This window comes from Enoplosus armatus, chromosome 1 (genome assembly GCF_043641665.1).
Source record: "Enoplosus armatus isolate fEnoArm2 chromosome 1, fEnoArm2.hap1, whole genome shotgun sequence".
NCBI classification, from domain to species: domain Eukaryota; kingdom Metazoa; phylum Chordata; class Actinopteri; order Centrarchiformes; family Enoplosidae; genus Enoplosus; species Enoplosus armatus.
In genome coordinates, this window is record NC_092180.1 from 20,983,026 (window position 1) to 21,008,080 (window position 25,055).

Consider the following 25,055-nt stretch of genomic DNA (forward strand, 5'->3'; position numbering starts at 1 on the left):
TGTTAAATATGTGCAGTAATTTGGCTTCTCTGAGACTTTGAGAGGGCTGTAAAGTGAGAGAAAAGGACATCCACTCAATCATTACTCAGGGAAGAATGTCTTTGACACTGAAGAGAGAGAGAGAGAGAGAGAGAGAGAGAGAGAGAGAGAGAGAGAGAGAGAGAGAGAGAGAGAGAGAGAGAGAGAGAGAGAGAGAGAGAGAGAGAGAGAGAGAGGAGTGCCGCGTTGTAACCAGTGTGACAGATGGATTGTTTCCTCCTCCTTGTCTTTGTGGAGAAGGAAGTTATTGCCGCATACTTCTTCTGCCCTTAAGCACACCAGGGCCTAAATGACAGTTAGTGTTGGTTGTTGGGTGTTAATGTTGTTTTTCAGTCCTACTGAACATGTTCTGTGTGTGTGTGTGTGTCTATAGAGTTGTTTAACACCTGGTACTCTGTACGAGCGTTTAGATTATTTTTGCCTTCATTTGATATTATGAATTAATAGAGATAGAGACAGTGACATGCAACAAAAGGGTTCACAGCTGGAATCAACCTACTAGGCCGCTGTATACCCTACAGTTGGTGACAGAGCAGCTGAGAGGTCAGACTATCCCATAGTGAGGCATCTCATTCAGAGAACCGGGGTTACACAAGTTTCTTTTCCTGGGTGTCGCCTGCTTGCTGGTAAGCCAATAGAGCTCGATACTAATACATACAAACTATATGCCATTTGTGTGCATGTGTGCGTATTGTGTGTGCAGAAACACTAGAGTCATGTGTAAGCCACTGGAAGCCAGTGAACTACTAACTCAGGGTCCCAGTATGCTGTATGTTTAGATGCATGGGTTGTGTAATTTACTATTGGGGAGACTTTAGACCTTTTTAATTTGAGGTTTCAATCGAAGGTCTGGACACACATAACACCAATATGCATAATGCAAATGTAATTCTTCTATAATTTAAAGGTAGTTTTATTGTAATTCTTGAAAGTAAGCTGTTATCCGTTTCCATATAAATTTGTACAATTTCCCCCCGGGGATCAATAAAGTATTTCTGATTCTGATTCTGATAAATAAGATCCCAAATGGGCTTTTGCAGTAATGTAATGTAATGTTAGGCAGTAAGCTATAACTCAGATTTTGGCTATCATACAATCATTTTGATGCTAGCCAAACTCCAATGTCGTGACAAATGCAATAACAAATCACAGATGATACTTGACCCTTCAGGAAATTCTCTTTTGTCTGAAACCCCACAAGATGCCAGAGTTCAGCTACAGAACTGTGTGTATTCATGAACAACATGTTTAGCATCATGCTCAAGGACACTTCCACAGAGTTATATGCCGTTAGGCTGTGCTTTGACAAGACTGACCAACTCCACAACAAAGTGGGTACTACATGAACTAAAGCTTAATGTGTTGTGTGTGAAGCCTTGAATGTGCGTTTCTGTGCTCACCTGAAACACCACTCGTGATTTCTCCAGCAGATATGTTCTCATGTTGGCGCCGATGATACGGAAGCGATTGTCAAAGCCGATCTCGATGTATTTCCCAAAGCGGCTGCTGTTGTCATTTCGGGTGGTCTTTGCATTTCCAATGGCCTGTGTGACAGAAGGAAAAGAAAAAAATTAAGACACAGATGGATTTATTTAAATGCCAATTGGCTTTAAATCTACTGTGTACAAACGGTAGTTCCATTTATCCCAGGATACCACAACAGCAAAGTCCCTTGGACAGAGCAAGGCCTTACCCCCCTTTTCCATTTCTTATGCTAAGCTAACCTAATCAGTTGCTGGAGGTAGCTTCCTATTTACCATATAGACATGAGAGAGAAATATCAATCTCCAATTCTCAGTCTATAATTCTAAATCTCACCTGATTCTCGACCTAGTACGCCAGAACCTATCATACTTGTGGTTGGTCCACACTTGAAGTTTTAATGGACTTCTGTCCTTCCACAGACAAGAGTTGGATATTTCCTTCTGAGCTACTGTACATCTGCAAACAAATAATCTGCAGTCAGCAGCCCCAGGTCAATACACAGGATTGATCAATGAGCCTACTAGGAATTGTCAGTAGATGGGTGGGGCTACATACAAACACACACACACACACACACACATACACATCCCAGCTACACAACCAGCCGGCTTGAACAGAGTTAAATCGTGTGTGTGCACAGAGGGTTCTTGCTGAGTTAAGGCCAAACACACAGTCTTTCACTGCAGACAAGGAGTCTTTCAGCAGAGCAGGTATTCCAGTCTGTGCCTGCATCAGCCAAATGCATATAAACACCACACACAAACACACACACACACACACACACAGGTTTTGTAATATCGAAAAGGCTGATGCAACCATCTACTCTGCATCCAGGCTTGGAGGCTGAGGTGACATCACTGCAATGAAAAGAAAGCTTTCTATTCATTCTGTCAGTTCGTCTCTGATTGGCTCGAGGTGAAAGTGGTGGCTGGGAGGAGTGATGTTAGTAGAGCGGTTGGAAAGGACGGACAGGGTGGGGGATGGCAGGCGGAGGAAGGGGGTTGGGGGGTAGTGGCATATGGGTACAGGAGAGCTCTCCAACCCCTCCTGTCCTTATGACTCTACAGGAAGAAATACAAAATGCACAAACACAGTTAAGGATAAGACCAGTGTTTTCACAGCAGAGAGCAGCTCCAGGCCAGAAAGACACACAGTGTGCTAGAGAAACTGAAGGGAAGGGAGTAAGTAAATGCCGGTGGAGACAAAAGCAAAATAAGTGAAGAGAGGAGAAGAACAAACGGCATGACGTTCAGCCCATATCATTCACAAATCAACTAAGCTTGTGAATACACTGTAGAGTAATTCACACCCACAACACATTTCATGTAAATGTTTTGACCTGTAATTTCAAGTACACGGGTTGTGCAAAGTTGCATCAAGTGATTTCACAAGTCCAGTGAGTGGATAAATATATCAGTAGATGCAGAATCACCATCTAGATTTACTGAGTTATTAAAAACAGTCGCACAAATTAGAAAGATGCTGACAAAAAGCTCAAAACATGTTCATCATTGTATATTTTAGGAACGTTTCTGGGTTTCTTTGAGGGTCAGTAAGGAGCAGCTTCTCTTTAAGACGAAACTGAGAGTATTTCACCTCCATGATGGGGTTGGAAGCCAAGACTTTGTCCTCTACGTTGGCCTCGCTGGCGGAGCCGCTGACCGTAGCAAAGTATCTCATGGCGTATTTGGCTGACACCGTCTTTCCTGCTCCGGACTCCCCACTCACAATGATCGACTGGTTCCTCTCATCCCTGACAGATTGAACGAAAAAAACAAAAACAACTTAAGGAAACTATATATATGACGTCTGTACTTGAGGAACCGACAGGATAGATGCCATGTTGACATTTTCAACCAAGAGGAGCTACGTGTTGGCTCTGACTGGCATAAGGTTTTGGTACAAAGGTGTTTTTAGCATTACTTTAGTGAATGATGATGAAATTAGGGCTTGACTGTGGTGTGTATAACGTTTAATAATGAGTGAGAGTGTGACATAAACACTGCCAGGGTTAGGCCACGGACAGATAGGAAGTGTCTGATGCCTGCAGGCACAGCAGGTGTTAACGTAACTTATAACCCTTTCCATGTTCCTCTACATGTTTTAATATCCCAGCAGGCCTTCTTCCTCGTTATCCCAAGAACTGAGACAATTGCATCCCTAGCCCTTTAGCATTATTATTATTACCACCAAATTACAAGATGAAAATTTAAATATAATTAATATATACTTCAATATAGATTATGAATATGATTAAATGTGCAACCCTCCTCTGCACATGGTCTGTATATCACACTGGACACACTGAGGGTGAGTGCTGCCAGCTTCAAATAAAACTGCCCTGTGTGAGATGAGAAGGAAGGGAGATCTGAGTGCTGATTAAACTTGGTATACAGTGCTGTTAGTATACATGTGTGTGTTAGTGTGCTGATGATATACACTCCCAGAGAGATCTACTGGTTGGCTCCTGCAGAGTGTGTGTGTGTGTGTTTGCTTGTGTGTGTGATTAAAAGAGGACGGAAGAGAGAGAGACGGTGAGACCACCATGAGACTATTTGTGGCTCAGCTTTGACCTACAAACCACGAAGAGAGAGGAAGGGCTGAGCAACAAGGAGACTAGAACCAAGGCTACTCAGGTAACACACACACACACACACACACACACACACACACACACACACACACACACACACACACACACACACACACACACACACACACACACACACACACACACACACACACACACAAACCTGGCCATCTGTTTGTAAGCCTCCTCTGCCACAGCAAAGATATGTGGGTCCATGTCCCCCATGTTCTGACCGCTGTAGGCATTGATGATGTCTGCTCCGTAGATTGGCAGAGTCTCATACGGGTTGATGGCCACCAGAACGATTCCTACGACACAGAGGGAAAGTATGAGCCTCACCTGAAGCTGAACTGGACCGCATTAAACATAACGTAACACCACTGAGATGCTTCTTTCCAAACTGAGAGGGTAGGACTACAGAATATACTGCATATTGTTCATAAGGTGCTACACATCAGTGCAAGCAGATGAAAACACGATGAAGCCCACATTGTTCTCACTGAGTTAAATATTTAGTGGAAAAACGTGAGAGGGATCTAGCATGAGTCCAGAAAGTTCATTTTATTATATGTGTATGTATGGCTGAAATACAATGTGTGACATTTTCCAATTTTATATTTGTAGCAAAAACAAAACTTTAAAAGTGGTGAGTGGTTTAAAGAACAAAGTGACTTTAACTCGTACTGTGTATTTATGCACTTTTGGCAAACAATCCTTAAATAAATAAATATAAATATCATATAAAATATAATTATATAACGTATAAGTTCACTGCTAATAAGGGACAAGTTTTATCAGTGACTGTAAACACAGTTGATGAGCATAGCATACAGCATTTACAATGTTGAACAGAGACGTTAAACAATGCTTGACTTGCAGTATAAATACAGCAGAGGTTATTGAAGGTCGCACACATCCAGGCAGTGCTAAACTAATAAACTATAAAATCATCCACTTTGAAACATTTTTCAGCCGAGTAGCATGCCCTAATAAGTGCAAAGAGATGAATAAGGTTTCTATTGTTTTCAGTGACTGACCTATAAACACAACGTGAATCAACAACAATCTCTTCACTTTACTGGAGTGGATCATTCAAAATTTCAAAATGTTATATTTTACAGATGAATCGTAAAATGTTCTCATGTTGTTTGACCACACAGCTGTAGAGAAGAGGAATATGAATCTCTTTCACCACGTGTTCACCTCTCGACTCAATGCCATATCACTAGTTTTTTCTTTACATTACGATACATACGAATATGCAGTAGGGCTTTATCAAACGGTTAAAGTGCCACCTACCACAGTAAGTGTAGATGAGCTTGGAGTCGACGAAGCGGACTTTGAGGTTGTGCAGCACGGCCGGCTCGTGGAGGTAGCTGAGTGCTGTGAGGTCATTCTCGCCCACCAGGATGTCGGGATTTCGCAGGTAAGGCAGATTCTTCGTCTTGGGGTCCAGTTTGTGCTCAATATTCTGAAGACGACCAGGAAAACGGAGCGAAAAAGGAGATTTATAGCAGAGATACAGCACATCCTTTTGTGAAAAGCCCGACACAACATACATTTGAACAAAAGATGGTGGACGGGCGCAAACCTGACCGAGACCTGTGTACATTTACATGGTATATATTAAGATGGCACCCTTATCCAGCAGAGTCTCCCACAGATCACCTATTAAAGTGTAAGAACTCACTCAGTCTGATGAATGTTTGAGGTGTCCTGATTTTATTATATTGATTTACTCATCTGTCAGCAGACTACATTCTACGTTTATACTCACCAAATGATGAGAGAGAAACATGCCAATTTTTATTGCTAAAATCCAAAAGTGAAAGGTTTCTTCCCCAAAACCTTCGGATCAATCAAGTCCTGCGATGAAATCGAGACTTCTACTGGATGCACATCTGTAAGCTCATTTACATGTCTGGCTGTTGCAGTTTTCCAGGTCTGGCTGTCTGAGGCTGACTACCAGTGGAGTGCCCATCGTTTAAATAATCAATACCAGACGTCCTCTCCCACTACAAGCAGGCATACAGTATTTCATACACATGTTCTCAGAAATGTCACGAGAGATGCTACTAATTTGCCATGGCTCTGGAGCAAAACCCCCAGTCGCTCAAAGCTGTATTGTTTTGTATTAATCTTGTTCTCAGTTTCGTGTGGAAATTTCCGCTTGTATGCTTCACGCACATTTTCATCCTCACATTATCCGTCACATTTTAATATCCCTACTAAATAGATCTCTTCTCTTTCAGATGCTTGTTTGATAAATATGTCTGATTATGCTACAGGAATTATTTTAGCAACATCAGGAATTAATCAGATAATCAGATTGCCTGACTGACTAATCAATTGTCTTCAACAGCAGCTATCTATATTATAAAACACTCAGAGAGAGCATAACTCCATCAAGGCCGCACAGTCCTCTAAATGTGTTATTTTATTAATAGAAAATATTTTGAATTTGAATCAGCAAGTGGATCTGGACCAGTAGTAGAATCCACAATGGCAGATTTTTGCAGAGGTGTGGGGGAATTTGTCCTTGTCCTCTTTTGAGAGCTTGAGCTATGTTGAAAACCGGTGGTGTTGTGGGCCTGTAAAGCCCACTGAGACATGGTATGTGATATTTAGTTACACAAATAACCTTGACTACTTAGGAAAAAAACCTTGATCTCCACCTGGCCTGGATTGGCACCAAAAACCTGTCTCATGGCCTAACTTCCCACCCAATTTCATTGAAAACTGTTTTGGAGATATTAAACAGCCCTTAATGGTGCTGGCTACATTTACATATGATCACAATAATCATTAGGAGCAATATGGCAAATGCTCTTGCCAGTAGCATGCATTCATTAACAGGAGTGCTTGTTAATGATTGTTAGACGGAAGAACTGTGTGCTGGTAGCTGTTTGTATTCAAAGCTGAGGAATTAAATTCACTGCTATACATTTAAAACGCTCCTTGGGGCATCTTTGCAAGCTGGTCTCATTTGTGGAGAGTGCTAATGGTAAAACCAATAGCCGCTAATGAGACCAAGCACTTTGAAGTGTCTTCGAGGCAGAGAGCGAGAGAGAGACAGAGAGAGAAAGCAACAAAAAGAGCTGAGAGGAGAAAAAATACAAAGAGGGAGAGACTGATTCCTCCTCAGCCTGCTCTTCCATTTATCCTCACCGTGCCATCCTCCAGCATGAGCTGCAGGGAGGCATCGCCATTTTTGTAGTCCTTGTTCAGCTCAGCAGACTTCCACACCTCCTCTGCATCGGGGATCCACACCCGAGCACACTGAGACAGAAGAGGAAACAGAAGGCAAGAAGAAAAGTTAGATATGTCACAGCACTTCAGGCATAACAAAGTATGCCAAGGGCCAGGGTTGCTGACACTTTACAGAACCCATCTTTTTCAAGACTTTAATGCATTTAAAACTTGTCTGACAAAACCTTAAGCGTCCCAGGTTTTCAAGCAGGAGTAAATATGTCAGTTCAACTAAAACCGTTGTAAAAAGAGGAATAACAGAAAAGTTCAATTTTACTTCTTCCTTTCCTCTAATAGTTAAACAGTACGACCTTAGAAAAAACAGTGGGCTCTATGTTTTCACAGTCATGAGCACACGGCTCGTAATGGTCAGTTAAGTGGTGGGAACAAACTGTTGAACACATAGCAGCTCACAATGTCTTGTAGACATTGTGAGCATGTAGATATTGTAGACATGTAGATATTGTGTGGTCATAACTTAAAATTCTCACACACACACACACACACACACACACACACACACACACACACACACACACACACACAGCAGTTCACTATAAAACAGTTTCAGGACTTGTGACTGGAGGCAATCAGCTGATCACAGACATGTGGAATAACAGTGATGAACACTGGCAGTCACATGGCTGAGGCCTTACTGCTAATGGTTTGCCGGATGCCTGTGCAGTGATTGGCGAATTGCAGAGAACCGCACTGTATCCTTAAAAACCCAGACAGACGAGGCCTGCAGTGCATGAATGTGTTGTGTGCGGGCTGTCGGAGTGAAGGCATAAGTCAGAAGTTATTTTTCTTACAGTACATTTGGCATTACACAAGGGGGAAAGATGAGAGGACATTAAGTTAAGAGGTTTAAGAGGAACAGACTCTTGTGGGGTTTGTATTCCAGTGGCATGTGTTTCATCCACTTCACCTGACGTTTATGTGCGTTAGCTCTGTGCAGGATCCATCACCACATGTAAAGTAATCAACGGCGTGTGAAAATAATTACTCTCAAAACGAGAGCAGATAAAATCATAAAATAATAATCATAAATTCATCTTTTTCTTAAAGCATCATTCAGGACATCCTGAGACTAAAAACAAACCCACATCCACAAAAGTACCTCCACAAATCACTGCGGGATTTAGACACTAAAACCTGTTATACGTGTTATAATCTCAACCTGAATGAGGATGTTAACTTTGCAGAGCCTCATTTACTTCAACTACTAGAGAATTATGAAGACGTACAGTGAACTACTGATATAGGAATATCTGAATGATACTTTCTTGACGAGGACTTGGGTGACCGAAGCACATGACGATGAGCGCCAAGAACCTTTCTGGAAGTCTGACATCGATTTCGCGGCTTCTTTTGGCTTCGTTACATAAACTGCTGATGACAATTTCACGGAGGCGAGAGAGAAATACCTCATTGTAGAAGGGCACAACGGGAGAGAAACTGTTTAATTTGGTCTGATGCTTCACTGCCGATCATCTGAACCATGACATCATGGTCACACACACACCCTCGCCCTCCCTCGCCCTCCCTCTCCCTCCCTCCCTCTCTCTCCCTCTCTCTCCCTCTCTCTCTTCGTTCTAAGAAGAGTAGAGGTATGAAATGGCAGCCTCAGAGAACGAAGAACACAGAAATCAAAGACAAAGTATTTAGTCCAATATTATTCTATAACTTTTTAGAACTGAGCGCCATCAACAAAATATTTCGTATCTATTTTTCATCTCTGAGTTCGGGGCCTTACTGGACGTGTTCGAAAGCGTTATTCAAGTGTTTTTTTTCTTCAAAGCCGCACCCCCACCAAGCCTCCAGGTTGTCCCAATTTCTTTCTTTCTCTAATCCGTCTCTCTCTCTCTCTCTCTCTCTCTGTACCCCTGCAGGAACACCAAACAGTGTGATCAGTGTGGTTAGGTAGTGTGCTGTGCGGTTTAGGTTTGCCATTGAGTGACACAGGACAAAGTTAAAGTTGAGATGAAATGAACAGTTCCCTTTCAACCCTTTTAGATCACATCCCCGGTCATATTGTGCACCTATCTAACAAAATATGCCAAAGAAATTACAAGAAATCTATTTCTTTGTATTCTTTTATCAAAATCCAATCATGTTTTCTTCCTGTAAAACAAAGTATGACGTGTGCTTACATAAGCTTGACCCAACCAATTTCATTACATTCTTCAAACATAAACAAACATTTTGATAAAACTCCCTTAAATTTGGTTATGTGATATATTTTAGATATGTAACTGACATTTTACAGTTCAAAAAAACTTGTTAGTGCCCTGTTGGACTGTGTAATGGCAACACTGTTCCTAAATTACCATAAACATATCTTTGCCATCCTACAGTTTCTCCTTAATTATCTTATCTGTGATAAGTGAATAGCAGCTGATAAATCGGCCGGTATTGGCTAATATCTCTGTCGTGTTCTATTGTGTACATGTGGTTTTCACAAGAGAGATAACGAGTGTCATGTTGTCCATGAGCTGTATGTGTGAAAAAGAAAAGCATAAAGTGAGACAGGCGGACAGAGAGAGAGTATGTCTGTATGTTCATGCTGAGTTACAGATCAAACAGCAGCTAAAAAGGGGAGACCCTCACAAACAACGGCCACATGGCTCGTGGATTTTACTAGCCACTCAATAGATTACCATTGTTTTTTGGCTGATAAGTGAAGCGAATCTACCATCCACTTTTCAGCATATTTTACCAGCATTTGGCAGATGGCTGGTACTGATTTTGTGCCCTCCTCACAAAGCTTGACCAAACCACAGGTCACAGCCTCACATCTGTTTGACACAAACACTCGCAACTAAAATATCTCAGGAGGTCAAACATCCTCGTTTTACTCCTAATCAGAGACATCTTTTTTTTTTTTTTCAATTACAATGGATTAAATGAAAACAACATTTTAAATTCAGGACAGTTAGCAGTAATTAGCAGTTTCAATGTTTTTGCTAATAAACAGCAACAGTAATATCAACTGTCTCATTAACATTGGCACAATTAGCCCATTCAATAGTTTATATACCTTCTGGGACAAAGTTCGGAAATATTGTTGTTAACCAAAGCGCGAATAAGGGCAACATCAACTTAATTATTCAGGAAACCTGTTTTGTTGTTGTTAAAAAGTGGAATGCAGGTGGTTTAGATATTCATTTCATATTATAGTGGAGTGTCTAAGGATGTCAAATATGTCGGGCTAAACTTTAGGAAAATGTGTACAAAATGATGCGCAACACATCTAGAATATTTCCATCTGACAGAACGATGCAGCCATAAATTAAAGGAGTCCTGGGTTTGAATATTTCACTCATCATCACCATCATCATACAGCTGCAATGAAGATAAAATATATATAAATATATAAACTATATAAGACATAATATAATTGATACTGTTGGATAGTGTGGAATGAAATGATACTAAAGGGGAAACTGTATGATGAAGGAATTAAATGTACAATTATAGGCAAACAGCATATACAGCCTCTCTCTACCACCATTCCCCATTCCACCATTTCATTAGTTGTTCCACCTTTTTGGTCCCCACAGGAAACCGTCCCAGCAGCCAACCTCCTAGCAACGGGAAGAGAGAGAGAGAGAGGTAGAGAGACATAGAGGGAGAGAGGGAGGAGGAGGAGGAGGAGGACAGAGGCTAAAAATAGCAGCAGCGAGTTTTGAGCAGCATCACACCTCACAGAGACATCGCTGTGCTACTGAGCATACTTCCTGATCCCCATAATCATCCTCTCTCACACACACACACACACACACACACACACACATCTGTTTCACATGTCAGTAGTGTCAAGCATGATTATCCTGAATTAGTTAATGCTGAAATATGCTGCCAGTCTGCACATTTCTTTTCTCTTTCCTCTTGGACCAAAACACATACTACAGAAGGTGTGTGTGTGTGTGTGTGTGTGTGTGTGTGTGTGTGTGTGTGGGGGGGGGGGGGGGGGGGGGGGGGACGAGAAAACAGACAGACAGCAATATAATGAAGCTGCAGAGGCTATGAATCATATTTATAGACCAATAAATTCCCCTGGGTTCAGAAAACAGAGGAGAGATGAAGGATGAAAGACATTTACATGTTTCAAGGACACAATCCTCCACAATGAAACACAAGCTGGAAAAGAGGAGCGTCTGAAGGCTGGAGAGAAAAATGTGATGAGTCAGAGTGCAGCATCGCTGTCTGCCTCACAGAGGGATGGGTGATGGCCAGGCTGGTGTCTTACATGAAGAGGAGAGGGGTGACGAAAGAGGAGCAGAGACGTCACAGCATCTGTGACATCAGAAATCACATGACTAAACACTTAAGTCTCTCTGCATTGAGCTCGCCCCACACATGAAGCACGAGTCTCAGTCTATGAACTCCAGCGGCCAAATTTTGTCTGTAGGTCTGTAATTTCCTGTTGTTTTTCTTTACCTCGGGGCACTGGGTGTGGTCACACTAATGCGAGGGTCACAAGCTTTCTATGTGACAAGTGTGTGTTGCTATTGAATGTGCAAAACGCAAGAAGGGCTCCGATACAACTTAAAAAAATACTATTGTATCGTTGTCTTATGTTCAATAGATCAGAATTACAACATGGAGAGCATGCATACAAACAATGCAACACCTTCGACTTCCATCTGCATCCAGTCAGTAACAGATGCTCTCATTTGAAAATGAATGGTGACATATTCAATGTATTCAGTGTGATCCCGCCCTGAGCATACGTTTAATTGCTTTTCTTTTGCTCCAGGAAAAGGCAGTGAAGACCCAGTCAAGAGACTGCTGATTTGGTTATTACACTAGATTAAAGAGGTACTACAGCAGTTTAGTACCGGACTTCCATATGGCAGATTCACAAGCGACAGATTAAAAAAAGATTGAAGCAGCAGTGGCTGAGATATCCTGACTTTTAGTCCTTAGTATGGGTCAAGCTCCAAAAACACTGGATCTACATTTTCCCTAATGCAACTCAATAGAGTATTTTGTAAGCCCATCCCTGTCTGGTTAATGCATGTGTCTTTCAAACTCCACAAACCCAGTGTGTGGAGGTTTCTGTGTCATAAAACTATAATGAATTGTTTTATGATTCTGGATTATAATCTGGATCATAAAACAATTACTTTTACCACTCAGAATTACAACAATGCATACCTAATATCTACCAGACATTCAAGTCATAAGGGATTCCCATGGACAACTGGTGCACTATTTACCAATTCAATACAGTAAACATGCATCATATCGATCCTATTGGAGGACAACACTGATTTAGCAACATCAGTTGCACTGGTTGCAAATCAAGTACTTCATGACAATTTCCTTTATATCAAATAATTAACAGCGGGAAAAGGCTTCTTTTGAAGGTACAAGGCTGGACAGATGCTAATCCTGGTTTAACTGAGACAAAGGATCAGGACCTGATTAGGCTAACTCAGGGTTTAACACCGGCTAATCTTATTCCGGTCAACCACACCGAGATTTCATTACATTCACATACAGCTACAGGTTACCGCTCCTGCAACTATTGCTAACACGATGGCACAGCTTCTACTGTCTACCGCAGACAGAAACACTGAACATAACTGAATAATGTAAGCATCCAAAAGGAGACGTTTAAGCATGGATGTATTTACATTAATAAAAACGCAAGATTAAACCAATTCTATCCAAAGTTGTGTGCCACAACATGGAGCTCAAAGATGGCTGTAATCTCTTAATATGAAGAAAGGTGACCAGGCGCTCACTTTTGATTGTTTAAATTGTCATTAAAGCCATATTCATTTCAGCTGTAAATCTAATCCCCCTTTTGCTCCCTTTGTAGGGACATTAGAGGAAGACTGAGGTTAGGAGGTCGCAGAGCTGAGGGCATTGGGAGGGTACAGTATATATGTACATGATGTATATGTGTGTGTGTGTGTGTGTGTGTGTTGGGGGTGTAGGGCTGTACCCACGAGGCGGGGCATCCACGAGAAGTGTTTACAAATCAGCACAAAGTCAACAGCAGATTAGAGAGACTTCACCTTGCTAATACTGAGCTCTGAGCTTTCACTCTTGGACGGGAGTCAGGTCTCTGGCCTGCTGTGACTCCCAGGGTCTTCTCCCGCTTACACCGACACTGCCAGAACCTTTATCACACCACTTACATAGAAATCATTTCCAATTTGAACCTGTTGATTTATGTGATTCCTGCAAGATTTACAGAAGTGAGTTGCTCTTTGCAGTAAGACTTCTCTTGTAATTTTTTACATAAAGTCTGAAAAATGATATATACGATCTGTTTATGATCTCAGACAAACTTTATTGGACGATGTGCAATCTTTATTACCTACAAGCAGAAGACTTGCCAACTATACTTTCCGGCAGCACTGTCGACTGAAACTAAAAGACTGCCCCATGCCCGCCCTACAATACTGAGACTGTATGTGAATGGGATAATACAATACGGTAATCCAGTCAAATATTTCAACTACAAAAAAGAAAGGTTAAAAACGTCTCATCACGACTGATACGTTATCCTCAAATAAAACTACACTCCTCTGCTCTGCTGTGAAGAAGCAACTAGTGAGTGAAATAATCTTTGTAGAAGAATGAGAGACACAACTAAGAGAAGGATTCATCATAAAAGTTAATGAAGGGGAAATTTTAAAATACGGTCTGGCAGAGGCAACTATCTAGACGGCCGCAGTGGTATGCGAAAAGTGTTTTGCTCACATATTCTTAGTAAAGCCGTCAATGGAGTCCCAGACTGCAGAGGCCTCGTCACATGATGCCACTCATGTGAGAATCTGCTGTTTTTCTGCTCAGCTGGGCAGACGCAGCATGACGCCAAGATATAGAGACCTCGGTGCTGGTGGAGAGTTTGTTTGGACAGAAACCGTGGTGGTCTCACTACACCCAATAATATTCCCTAACTAACGTGCCAATGTCCAGTGATCGCCAAAGATCAGAGTCACTTACTAAGAAGCTGTGACGCTGCCCAGCACCTAATCACATTAGTTTAGTCAGTGCTGACTCTTGGAGTTGTGTAGCCCACTTCCGTATGTTATGTCAGGGTAGGAGAATCAGTGCCAGGCAGTGGGCCTGAACAGTCCACTTCTATCAATTTTGAAAAACATGTACAAACAATAAAATGGAAAATAAGCCATGCAAAGCTAATCTGCTCTATTTTCTTGGTTTTCTAGAAATGTCCTTCCCTTGCTGCTACAGCAAACAGTTAACCTATGGTGAAATGATTTATATGGCCTGCAGATCTAAAACACTGGATTAGCATTCAATAGGAGAACATACTGCTGCATCTTACCAACTAGGTTACGTCCTACCCTGCAAAGCCAGACATGCAGCCCTGTCTCTGCAAACGTTTTGGACAAACTACAAACTACTTTCACAGATTAAATTTTGACAATCCGAAACAAAAGATGTTGCTGTTATTCAGATACCAAAACACAGCTCAGGCTCAAATCTGATTTGTCGCTGCTCTGGAGTTATTACTGCTCTGATAATTTAAGTGACACTACAAACTTTATTCTACAGAGATGAATCTAGAAGAAGGGTGTGCCAGGACCGGGGCTCCATGTTGCACACTGGAGAGAGACGATACACCAAATTCAAGACCAGAACTTACAGATCACTGAACAAAGAACCACATGTAGCTAAAAAGATAAGACAAAGATAATTTGATTCACAGCCCATCTTCCTTAACGTTTACACAAGATTTGTTTTGGTTACATGAATGGAGGGGATGGGATGAGAATTGAAAGCATTTGAAATAAAAAAAGACTTACTTGGACAAACATATACTCCAACTCCCGGTTCATCGTGTCTCTTTATCAAGGCTCTAGCTCATGCTGCGAGTCTGCTGGTTTTCTAGATGCCTCCAGCCACACAAGCCACACAGATCTGATCGAGCACTGAGCTCCAGAACTCTGGGGGATGAAACCTTCCCATTGTGTCTGCAGACACATGCAGCGTTCACAGACGTCCCCCAAAGTTCCTTGCCCTGTGACAGATGACTGGCCATCCCTGCTGTCTATCAAACATCCCGGCTTCCTTTCTCGATCACATGAGTTGTGAGACAGACAGATTGAGAGAGAGAAAATAGGACTTTCCCCACAAACCCTTGATATGGCTCCAAAAAACCAACTGTCTGACTGACACACAGACGAGCAGTAAACCTGAATTTTGTTCCTGTACTCTGGATTGAAAGTGTCCTCCGGTTTTAGAGGAGCACAACCTATTAATTTCCAAACATTAATCACACTTTTAGAGTTTAAACCTAATATTTGTTTATGTGTGTGTTGTGTAAACATGACACATCTTATTTACTTTGGGATACCAGTTAAAAAGTGAAACAAAAAAGAGAAATAAGATGCTAAAGGTTTGTTCCCCAAATCACCACAAGAAATAACTGCGCCACCGTCACACTGATCAAAATAATCAGAATCACTATTTTAGCCATAAACATGCAGCTCTCCTCTGTGCATCTACCCTCGGTGTGTTTGTCTGTGTTGGACAGAACTGCGATGACTACATGCCAGAGCATATACAACATGACTGGGCAATTACCTTAACCAGGTTATCTCAGTAATCTTATGCACATGCTCTCAATTAGAGCTGGGAAGAAAAAAAATAAAACACTGACATTAGGTCATGTAAAACTCGCCACCGGATGCAGTTGAGGTGACACCTACAGCATGCAAAGCATGACTGCTCTGTGCCATGACATATTTATATAAACTACCATGCATGCTATAATTTAAAATGTATACCATGTTCACCACCTTAGTTTGACCATTAGCATGCTAACATTTGCTAATTCGCACTAAACACAAGCTGAGTCATTTAATTTTGCAGGTATTTAGTTATAAAGTATTGGACAAATTAAAGTTTTGACCTGATGATGGCACTAGATGGAAAGTCAGAGGATCACAAAGTTATTACAATTCATCCTGAAGGAAACACGAATATCCGTATGAAATTTCATGGCAATACATCCTGATTTACTTACTTTATTTGGCTCAAGCTGACGGAACAATCAGTCAGTCATTCTCATCATGCCGGCTGGCGCATAGGGCGGCAACAAAGTCCAAGTTGTTTTTTGTTGCCATTTCCGTAGTATTTATGCTGTTGTATGGAATAGGGTTGCTGGCCCTATGTCCAACCATCGGCCATTGTTGGCTTTTTAGGGGGGGGGGTGGAGTTGATTTGTTAGTCCTCTCCCTTGACCTAAGGTCTTTCAGGTAATGGATCACAGACTCACACCACATGAGAACAGACAGGTTTTAGGTTGTGTACAAGCTGGCCCGGCACGTCAAGCCCAATCAACTCCTGTTACCATGCATGTGGTATTTGACCACTTTGATGCAAATTTCCACTACTGGTAATGGGGGGCCCGTGGACATAACAGACTGAATTAAATCTAATAAAATTAAACAGATTAATGTTTACAAGTGTTGTGAACTGTAGCTTCGTCCTTCTCCTCCAACAAAATCTGCCTTCACCTTTGACTCACCTCTCTTTATACTGGCGGTCAGGTCAGACAGGATGATGCCGTGTGTGTGCGCTTGTGTGTGTGTGTTTGTGCATGTTAACCAAGCAGCTCAGATGCCCTCAATAAGCTCCTATAAGGCTGACTCAAACGCACAAAGGGCAGAGTGTTTTCCACCCGTGTGTTGGAAAAGCAAATCACAGAGAGGGGTCTGACATCAGAGGCTGACTTGTAAAACAGACTGCACCATTCAAAGTAGAAACTAACTTTGTGTTCCCCAGATTCACTGACACTCACATCCAAAGTCCCCCCTATTCATTTGCAATTAAAACCATTTAACAAGATTCTTATGGAATAAGACAGCCAAATTGATGGCTGGCTACAAGCCAAGTCCTGCTGGCAGAGGTAAGAAATCTAGCAGCCTCAGCCAAAATCCATGTGTATTTTGTTGGTGGCTGTTGTTGTTTACAACTAAGGCTGCAACTAACGGTTATTCATTACAGATTAATCTAATCATCACACTGCCTGTCAGACCAGCATGTTTCATGCGGTTTCACCACCACTATTAAAAAGACATGTTTTCTCCAGCAAAAATCCAACTAGTTTGCAGGACACTGAAGGTGCGACCAGAACAGTTAAAAAAAAAAAACACAGTAACTTGCAATCACTGGACTACATACATACAAATATACACTTTTTTCCCTTCCTGTACAGCTCCAATAAGTTTCTCAGTTAATCGATTTAAATTTCAATCAATTGTTTGGTTAAGTCCAAGATAACCAACATTCCAAAACCTGGAAAATATTTGAATATTATTATAGATGACTAAAATAATCAGCAACTATTCACATTTAAGAACCAGTGAATATTTGCTTAAATGTAATCGATAAATTGCTGCCAGTTGATTCGAATTAATCGAATAATTGTTTCAGCACTAAATGCAACACTCGATTGGGGCCTTTTGGTTTGCCTCTGTCCTTCCAGATCAGAGGTCAGCCTCAGCTACAGAACAGAAGGACACAAACACAGTGTGTCCGTTTGCTGACACAGGGTTCAAATCTGTGTCACCTGGTTCAAAGACATGGCCTTTGACCACTTGTCTAAGCTTGTCTAGAGCACTTAAGACACCATAGGCTGGAAAAAAAACTTCTATCAACATGAGAGATCCAATTGAAAGTAGAGTAGTTCAAATAACAAACACAGCAAAGGGCTGCTGTTTAGTTCGGATTTAAAAAGGAATTTCAACAGCAATCATCACACCCACAATCTTACGTTCCCCCTTCACCACAACCTAATTCACACACCAGCTTTCAAAGTAGGGGGATGGGTGACTCATCTCCTTCTCCCTCACACACGCACACACCACTTTCTTGTCTTGGTTTCACATTTGCAATAATAGAAATACAGCAGCAGCAGCAACACTTATGACCTTGTGAGTCTTCAGTGTACCGGGCCTCCCAGGCATTAGTGTCATATTCTCCTCTGTGAGCAATTGGGGCTACAAAGCTACACTGAGGCTTCAGGGCCTCTGCGAGTCTAAACATCCCGGATGCTAAAAGGATGCTAAACTGTCCGGATGCGGCGCTCATCGCAGCATCTCAGCGGTACCCAAGCTGCGGGACTCGGCTCACATCCCAGAGAACCGTGCCACGAGCCTGAGACACGCGCTAACATCTAAATAAAACACCAACACGAGGCCATGTAGATGGTTTGAGCTAATGACAAATGTTATGGTTCAAAATCGTAAAACCAGCGCCTCCATGATGGCTGGCACCGCCTTTGCATCATCCCAGCCTCCAGTGGGGGGATGATGTCAAATATGAAGGCCTGGGAGGAGAAGATCTCGTTTTGGTGAACAAACAGGGTGACAAATAACAAAAAAAAAATCAATAAACCTGATTTTGTATGATGTATGTGTGTGAAAAAGGACGGCTATATGGACAAAAAGGACCCTCTGCCGCATGTTGTCCTTCTGTCAGCTGCACCCATTTCAGCTCACATCTATATTTAAACACCCAAACACATCCCACTGCGTGTCAAACCAGCATGTTTTATGCGGATTCAAAATCATTTTCATTCATTTCAAGCCGCCGCCACGCTCGCTATCAGAAAGACAGATTTTTTCCGTAGCGAAAAACAAACTGTCAGCATGTTTATTGGGAAAACCTCCTGAAAATGTGAGTGCATCTGAACCTGCGACTAGGACATTTATTTAGCCGACATGCTAGCACCCAGCTAAATACATATGAAGTATACACTTGTTTTTACCTTTGTGTACAGCTCCGACGCTGCCATGACGGTCACTATGTTCTCGCTCCAATCTGGACTAAACCTCCGGCAGGTCTCCGCGCTGCCTCACACTCGGAGTGTGTTTTCATGCAAGTTAGCGGAAGAAGAAATCCTTTGTTGTTGCAGGTACTCAGGGGGAAGATGTGTCTCTTTTCGCCATGATAACCTGAAAAGCTCGAGGCTGCTGCTGCTGAGGTTTCGGAGTCTCACTTTGCATTCTGGGTATGATGGATGAAATGATTCAGCCAAACGAGGAGTGGGAAACTGCGCCCCCCGACGGTCGAGGGTTGAAAATACACCAACAAATTTTTTTTTTGGTTAGCTCCTGAAAAAAACCTAAATAATAGAAAGGACGACTCCTTTAGCAACATAGCTTCTACTCGAACCACATAATGTAAATTGTAAATATACTGTGTTATAAGTGGCTGTGTTTCATGGCTCTCTAAAAGAATATAGCAGCAAACTCCTAAAATAAATATTAAATAAATACATACAAGTATTGAACTGTAATTTGTGAGGGCCCTCTGAATCATCCTTCTCAATCTTTTTTTATTTATCAATTGTTTCAGTTTTAATAAGAACATACTATATATAATATCTTATAATTTAGAATATTTTGATGACATGTATATGCTGGGATAGCAGCGTATGCTAAGGAATTTATTCTTTGTTTATTGTTTATTATTATGTTTATTATATGTGTACGATGTTTCCTTGATACATTAAATTACTGGATAATGCAACTACAATGTCCCTGCAAAAGGTACCTTTGTAAAGCTTACGATGTTACATTTTTGTTAAGACAAAGAGGTATTTTTGACATTTTACTTTGTTGGTGCAAGTATGGGGGTTTAGTTATTAAGGGAAAATATAAACTATTTTAAAAGTGTCACTAACTGCGGTGCTGTTTTCCCTCTGATTAGAGTTCAGATTTTTGTGCACCCTTTTGTTGATAACTACTGTACATTACTGATGGCGTCACTTTACCAGATAATACAATACAAAATGAACACCTCTGCAATATTGTCTTTGACTAACTATAAAGGAAAGTTTGTCCCCAAGCAAGATTTCAAATAATGGGAAAAAAGACAGATGAAGACAAACAAGCAATGTTTTTCCTCACCTAAGTGAATTTTAGCAAAACCATTAATACCAAAAAAATGTTTTGTGGTCAAATGTATACATTCATTAGAAAACTGAAAACACCTGAAACATACAATATGTCCTAAACATCAAAGTCAACATAACACACACAACACAGCAATTAAACATTTGTGCAAAACTATTTTATTTACAAAACAAAATGGCACAAAGTGACAGCAGGGCAGCCATATACATGCACAGCTCAGAAGGATGTAGTGCTAGCTTAGATTTACCACATCGCAGGTAAACGTCATCCAGTCAGGAAGCACCCTGGAAAAGCACTTTACAGGGCCAAGGACATTTTTAAGATAAAACTACTTCAACGTATGAGTATAGAAGCTGTCTGAACACAAATCATAATGCTATTTGTTCCCAATGCCAAGAGCTGCTCCAGTACTTTTCTTTTTTTTACCATAAATTTAGTCAACTCACACAGCATACAGGACACAAAGACAGGTCTCTACTGACAGGAATTTAGCTTTCAGGTCCCATATACTCCTCTAACCCTCTTTGAGCATGATGATTCATTCATGACAACTTGGAACCAGAAACTTTGGCCCGAGGAGAGGACTGTGTGGTCATCTGAGGCTGAAATGCATGGCACACCACAAACACAGCGCAAACTTTCAACATCACAGTCCAAACTGAAGCAACAACACCATCCCCTCCTCTTACACTCTTGAAAGTAGAACATTTCCTAATTTCAAGATGTCTTGAATGTACCGTCTACATGCTACCCAGTGCCGTGTATGCTGCACCTGTGTTTTCAGCATGTGTGTAAATGTCTGCGTTCAGTGCACCTTGATGAATTAAAATGGAGCTCAGTGAGGTTCGTCTTTGGGAGCGTCACACATGCAGTTCCATATGACACTCTGGCCTTCGCTGTGTGGTCCTTTAGTACAGCTTCCCCCACGGTTCACAATCAAAGTGTTAACAAAACTGAGCTTGGCCTCTGGATTACTATATTAAGTCAATCACTCAAGCATATTGACAGCATAATTCAGAATAAGGACATACAGTGAATGATACAAATCTGATGTAAAATGTTCTAAAAGGCTGACGTCTGCCCCTGTGCCAAACAAAAGGAAATATATATATATGTATATATATACACACACTTCCAAACTGAGAAATCCTGATGACCATACTAAAGCCCTCCAACCATACAAGACACAGCTTCTGCTGCTCGCCCCTCTCTTCAGCCAGTAAACACTGCGGTTTCAGTCTTCCACAGTCCACTCATCACACTTACACTTGGATGTCCTGTCTTATAAGCATAACTTACATGAGAGTAAAGAGAAAATAAAAAGGAACATGGAAAAGCAAGAGGACAATGAGAAGGGCAGCCAATTTGGGGGAGTGGTGAGGGACAAAAACAAGGACAGGAGGTAGTACAGACAGGGCCAGATGGGGTGGAAACAAAGACAAACAGTTTGAGGGTAACAGGCAGCCAGTTTGCTGGGAGCTAGGTCTGGGCTCCTGTTGGGTTGGGTCCAGGCTGCTGGAGGGGCGGGGGCAGAGGCAGGGGACAGGTGGTACTGTGAGGGGTGGGAGAGGTAATGTTACAACTCTGAGACTTGAGTGGAGAGGGTTAGGGCTGGGAGGTGCTGCGGGGGCTGTCGAGGCTGTGTGCGCATCAGCCTGCCAGTTTACTGGCCACCAGAGAAGGTTTCCTCTGGGGCAGGTCCTGGGGGGTGGGGATGTGGTCCCCTGTGATCTCCGTCTTCTCTGGTGCAGCTGTCGGCAACTGCTTGTTCTTTATCTTCGCTTTAGCCATGTTGTAGTCGCCAGAGTCAAAGTACTTTTGCTGTAGAGAGGCACAAGATTCAAAATTTGAAAATTATGAAAAATGAACAGAACTAGCATCTGTGAATGATGCAAGCTCCCAATTCACAATATCCCAATATACATTTAATGTTATAAATATTTCAACTACATTGCAAGGAGGAATTGACTGTATCTTTAGTGTGCAACATATACATGTTAGCTGATAGTGTTAGAATAATAACAGTGCTTATACTTAAGCCCTGCCTAGATTTTATTAATTAGATGGTAAAGAGAGCAAATGCCACAAATTGTGATCTTGTTTTTAAAAAAAGCTAACCTGTGGAGTTTTTGACCACTGTTAATGCTATGGAGCAGTGTTTTTATCAACATGTTCGCTACACCTCAAGAACACACACAATGCGTTCTGGTGAGTTTGTTTGGCAGGCAAGATAAATATATTTAAAGTTGTAACAAATTATTATTTTCTTTATTGGGTCTTAATTCTTTGACAATTGTTTTTATAATCCATCAAATAATTTAAACTATAAAATGGCACAACTTTTATCAAATGTTCAGCAGTTAAAAAGGTTGCTTTCTTAGTATCATCAAACCAAAAAATGATTAATTTATGATTGTATGAAATGTCATGATGTAATATGAGAACATAATATGAGAATGTAATACGAGCATGCTACTCTTTGTATACCTGCAATCGCCAAATGTTTGGTTTGGTATGTTTGTTTTACCTGATAAATGACTCAACTAATATTCTATGAATCAAGAATCAAGCTAATTACTGATTATTCAGTGAATTACTTAGTGTAACAAAATGTCAAAACATAATGACAAGTGTGCATCGCAAGTTATTACTAGTGACAACCTCAAATTCCCTGTTTTCCCGGGCCAGCAGTCTATGGTTTACAATGACACGTAAACAGCCACTAATCCTCACTTTTGAGAGACTGTAACCAACAAATGTTTGCTGGTATTTTGTTCATTCCAGCATCACATCATATATCATGATAATATTTATATGGAGACAGTCTTATTATACACTCAGTTGCCAATTTATATATATATGAGGTATACCTTGCTAAAGCTAACACAGTCTAGAAAAAACATCTTTGCAATAAATCCTACCTTCATGAAGATTATAATGTTGACATTCAATTTTATAGTCATTTTGGAGACTGCAGTTTGTGGTGTTGTTGATTTGTATTGTGTTAAACTGAGAGGTGTTTCTAAAATCTAGTGTGTTCTCATTGATATAAATGATATGCTCTGGAAAAGTCTAGCAAGTGGACCTTGAGTTATTATTGTTGTTAGGTACCTAATAAACTGGCAAACTGAGTGTGCGTGCAATGTTACTAACAACAAAAACAGTGGGTTCAGAGTCTTAAAGTGAACTCTGAATGTTTGCAGACAAACACGAGAAATAACTCACCCCCTTCTGGAGCCGTTTGCGGAGCAGATCAGAGCCCCCGGGCTTGTTTCCTAAATTTGGGTATCTGGACTTCAGTTTAGCCTCCTCTGCCTTCTCAGGACTGATCACCTTGTCCTGAATCTCCTGAAAACAAGCAAAAACATGAGGCATCGAGATGAAAAAAACAGGACAACAGTACATTCAGCAGGTGCCTCCAGGCTTCCACTGAAACATTTGTCATCTGATGGCACTGCGGTATGGAGGTAATCTCACTGTCTACATCACACCTTTGACTACTAACGTAGACAAACGTTTACTGAAACCTAACAATACTGTATAAACTCTAACGTTATGCAACAATGGTTAACTGGCCATTCCTAACAGAGCCGGGTAAAACAATATTAGCAAAGCATAGGAGTAGTTAGATAGCGTTATTTACCAGCCTGGGATAGTGTTAAAGTAACGCTACAGGTTCAAATTACCGCTACTGCTTTGTATCGGAATCTGCTGTCCATATCAACATTAACCTAAAAGAAATAATGGCTAATGTTGGTTCGACAGCCCCCTCACAAAGTAGACACTGTGAAGCTAGTTAGCGTAACCTATACTGGGTTGAGTGGGTAGGACCACCGGTCGGGATTAACCGCTAAATTAAATGTGCTGGAATAACAACCGTCGGTTTGTTGTTTGTTATAGCTCAGATGGTTAACTGGATTAGCAATCTAACTAGCAGCACGCAAAACTGCGGTAGCTAAAGTGGCATTGAAGATAACGTTACTGTATCTAGGCGTCGAGCCAGAGTACAACATTCTGTTGGGTTGAGCTAAGCTAACGTTAGCAGCTGAGCTAACTATTACTGATTTGCCAATGGGTGAATGTCATGACAGTTAGCTTGGCGAACGGCTAGCTGCTAACATTAGCTAGCGGTACCTCTGACATTCACACAAACCATCCGAAACATTCGCTCTATTAGCAACCGAACTGGCAGGCCAGCTAACCGGTAACGCAATGTCGTTACAAAGTTTAACACATAACATTAACTATTCCAACTAGGGCTTCTTGGCTGGCTTTGGTTCGTATGTCAACAATAATGAGCGCGGGGCAAAGAAGCTAAGCTATATAACGTAGCGTCAGCTATAACAAAGTCAGTGGTGCTACTGCTGCCGATGAACTGCTAATCCGCTTCACAGTTACCTTCTCGTCCACTGATGTCTCCTCGGCCGTCTGTGTTTCTTCGTTATCCCCCGACATTTCTATATTATCGTGATCTCAGACAAGAGATTCCTCACTAGTTGGGCAAGTGATCCACAAATCCCCTTCTCTGACTTCCCGTACCCATACGAGTCCACCCGAGCGCGCACTCCCTCACAAGAAATACTACGTCACATGCGGAGACACCATGCGCGCTCACCTTCTGGCACTCCTGCCGTGGGCCAGCACACACTGCTGTGATCGGATTTAGATTGCGTAATATACCGATCAGCTGTTAGACCCATGTGCTGTAACACAAATCCAGACTTCAGTCAAATAATCCTCAAATCTGGAGGATGGTTAATGCTGCACTGATTAACTCC

At 41.5% G+C, this 25,055-nt stretch overlaps 2 protein-coding genes across 7 annotated transcripts in view; both read right to left on the minus strand.

Moving 5' to 3' along the window:
• myo5aa (myosin VAa) overlaps positions 1 to 7,315 on the minus strand; it is a 32,571-nt gene extending 25,256 nt beyond the window's left edge. For all 4 annotated transcript variants that reach the window (XM_070910749.1, XM_070910765.1, XM_070910757.1 and 1 more), the window contains exons 1-5: positions 7,283 to 7,315; positions 5,414 to 5,585; positions 4,278 to 4,422; positions 3,121 to 3,277; positions 1,440 to 1,583 (exon numbers count right to left, since the gene is read on the minus strand). In XM_070910749.1, the coding sequence (XP_070766850.1) occupies positions 1,440 to 1,583; positions 3,121 to 3,277; positions 4,278 to 4,422; positions 5,414 to 5,585; positions 7,283 to 7,300 (636 nt within the window). In that variant the 5' untranslated portion in view covers positions 7,301 to 7,315. The remainder of the gene's footprint in view (positions 1 to 1,439; positions 1,584 to 3,120; positions 3,278 to 4,277; positions 4,423 to 5,413; positions 5,586 to 7,282) is intronic.
• Positions 7,316 to 20,412: 13,097 nt separating this feature from the next.
• On the minus strand, positions 20,413 to 24,797 carry arpp19a (cAMP-regulated phosphoprotein 19a). Of its 3 annotated transcripts, none has more exons than XM_070930288.1 (3): positions 24,676 to 24,797; positions 23,503 to 23,625; positions 20,413 to 22,098 (listed from the first exon to the last, which is right to left on the minus strand). In XM_070930288.1, the coding sequence occupies exons 1-3, from the start codon at positions 24,730 to 24,732 to the stop codon at positions 21,928 to 21,930; spliced, it is 351 nt and encodes a 116-aa protein (XP_070786389.1). In that variant the 5' UTR covers positions 24,733 to 24,797; the 3' UTR covers positions 20,413 to 21,927. The 3 variants fall into 3 exon arrangements, with proteins under 3 accessions (XP_070786389.1, XP_070786484.1, XP_070786408.1); XM_070930383.1 differs by having other exon boundaries at positions 24,688 to 24,776; XM_070930307.1 differs by having other exon boundaries at positions 24,670 to 24,776.
• Between the last annotated feature and the right edge of the window lie 258 nt (positions 24,798 to 25,055).

Excerpts from the sequence above, each read along its gene's own strand:
- arpp19a (XM_070930307.1), bottom strand. The coding sequence starts at position 24,732 with ATGTCGGGGGATAACGAAGAAACACAGACGGCCGAGGAGACATCAGTG. Across the intron at positions 23,626-24,669 it reads CAGTGGACGAGAAGGTAACT|GAGATTCAGGACAAGGTGAT; the intron begins GTGAAGCGGATT and ends GCTTGTTTTCAG. Across the intron at positions 22,099-23,502 it reads GCAAACGGCTCCAGAAGGGG|CAAAAGTACTTTGACTCTGG; the intron begins GTGAGTTATTTC and ends GCCTCTCTACAG.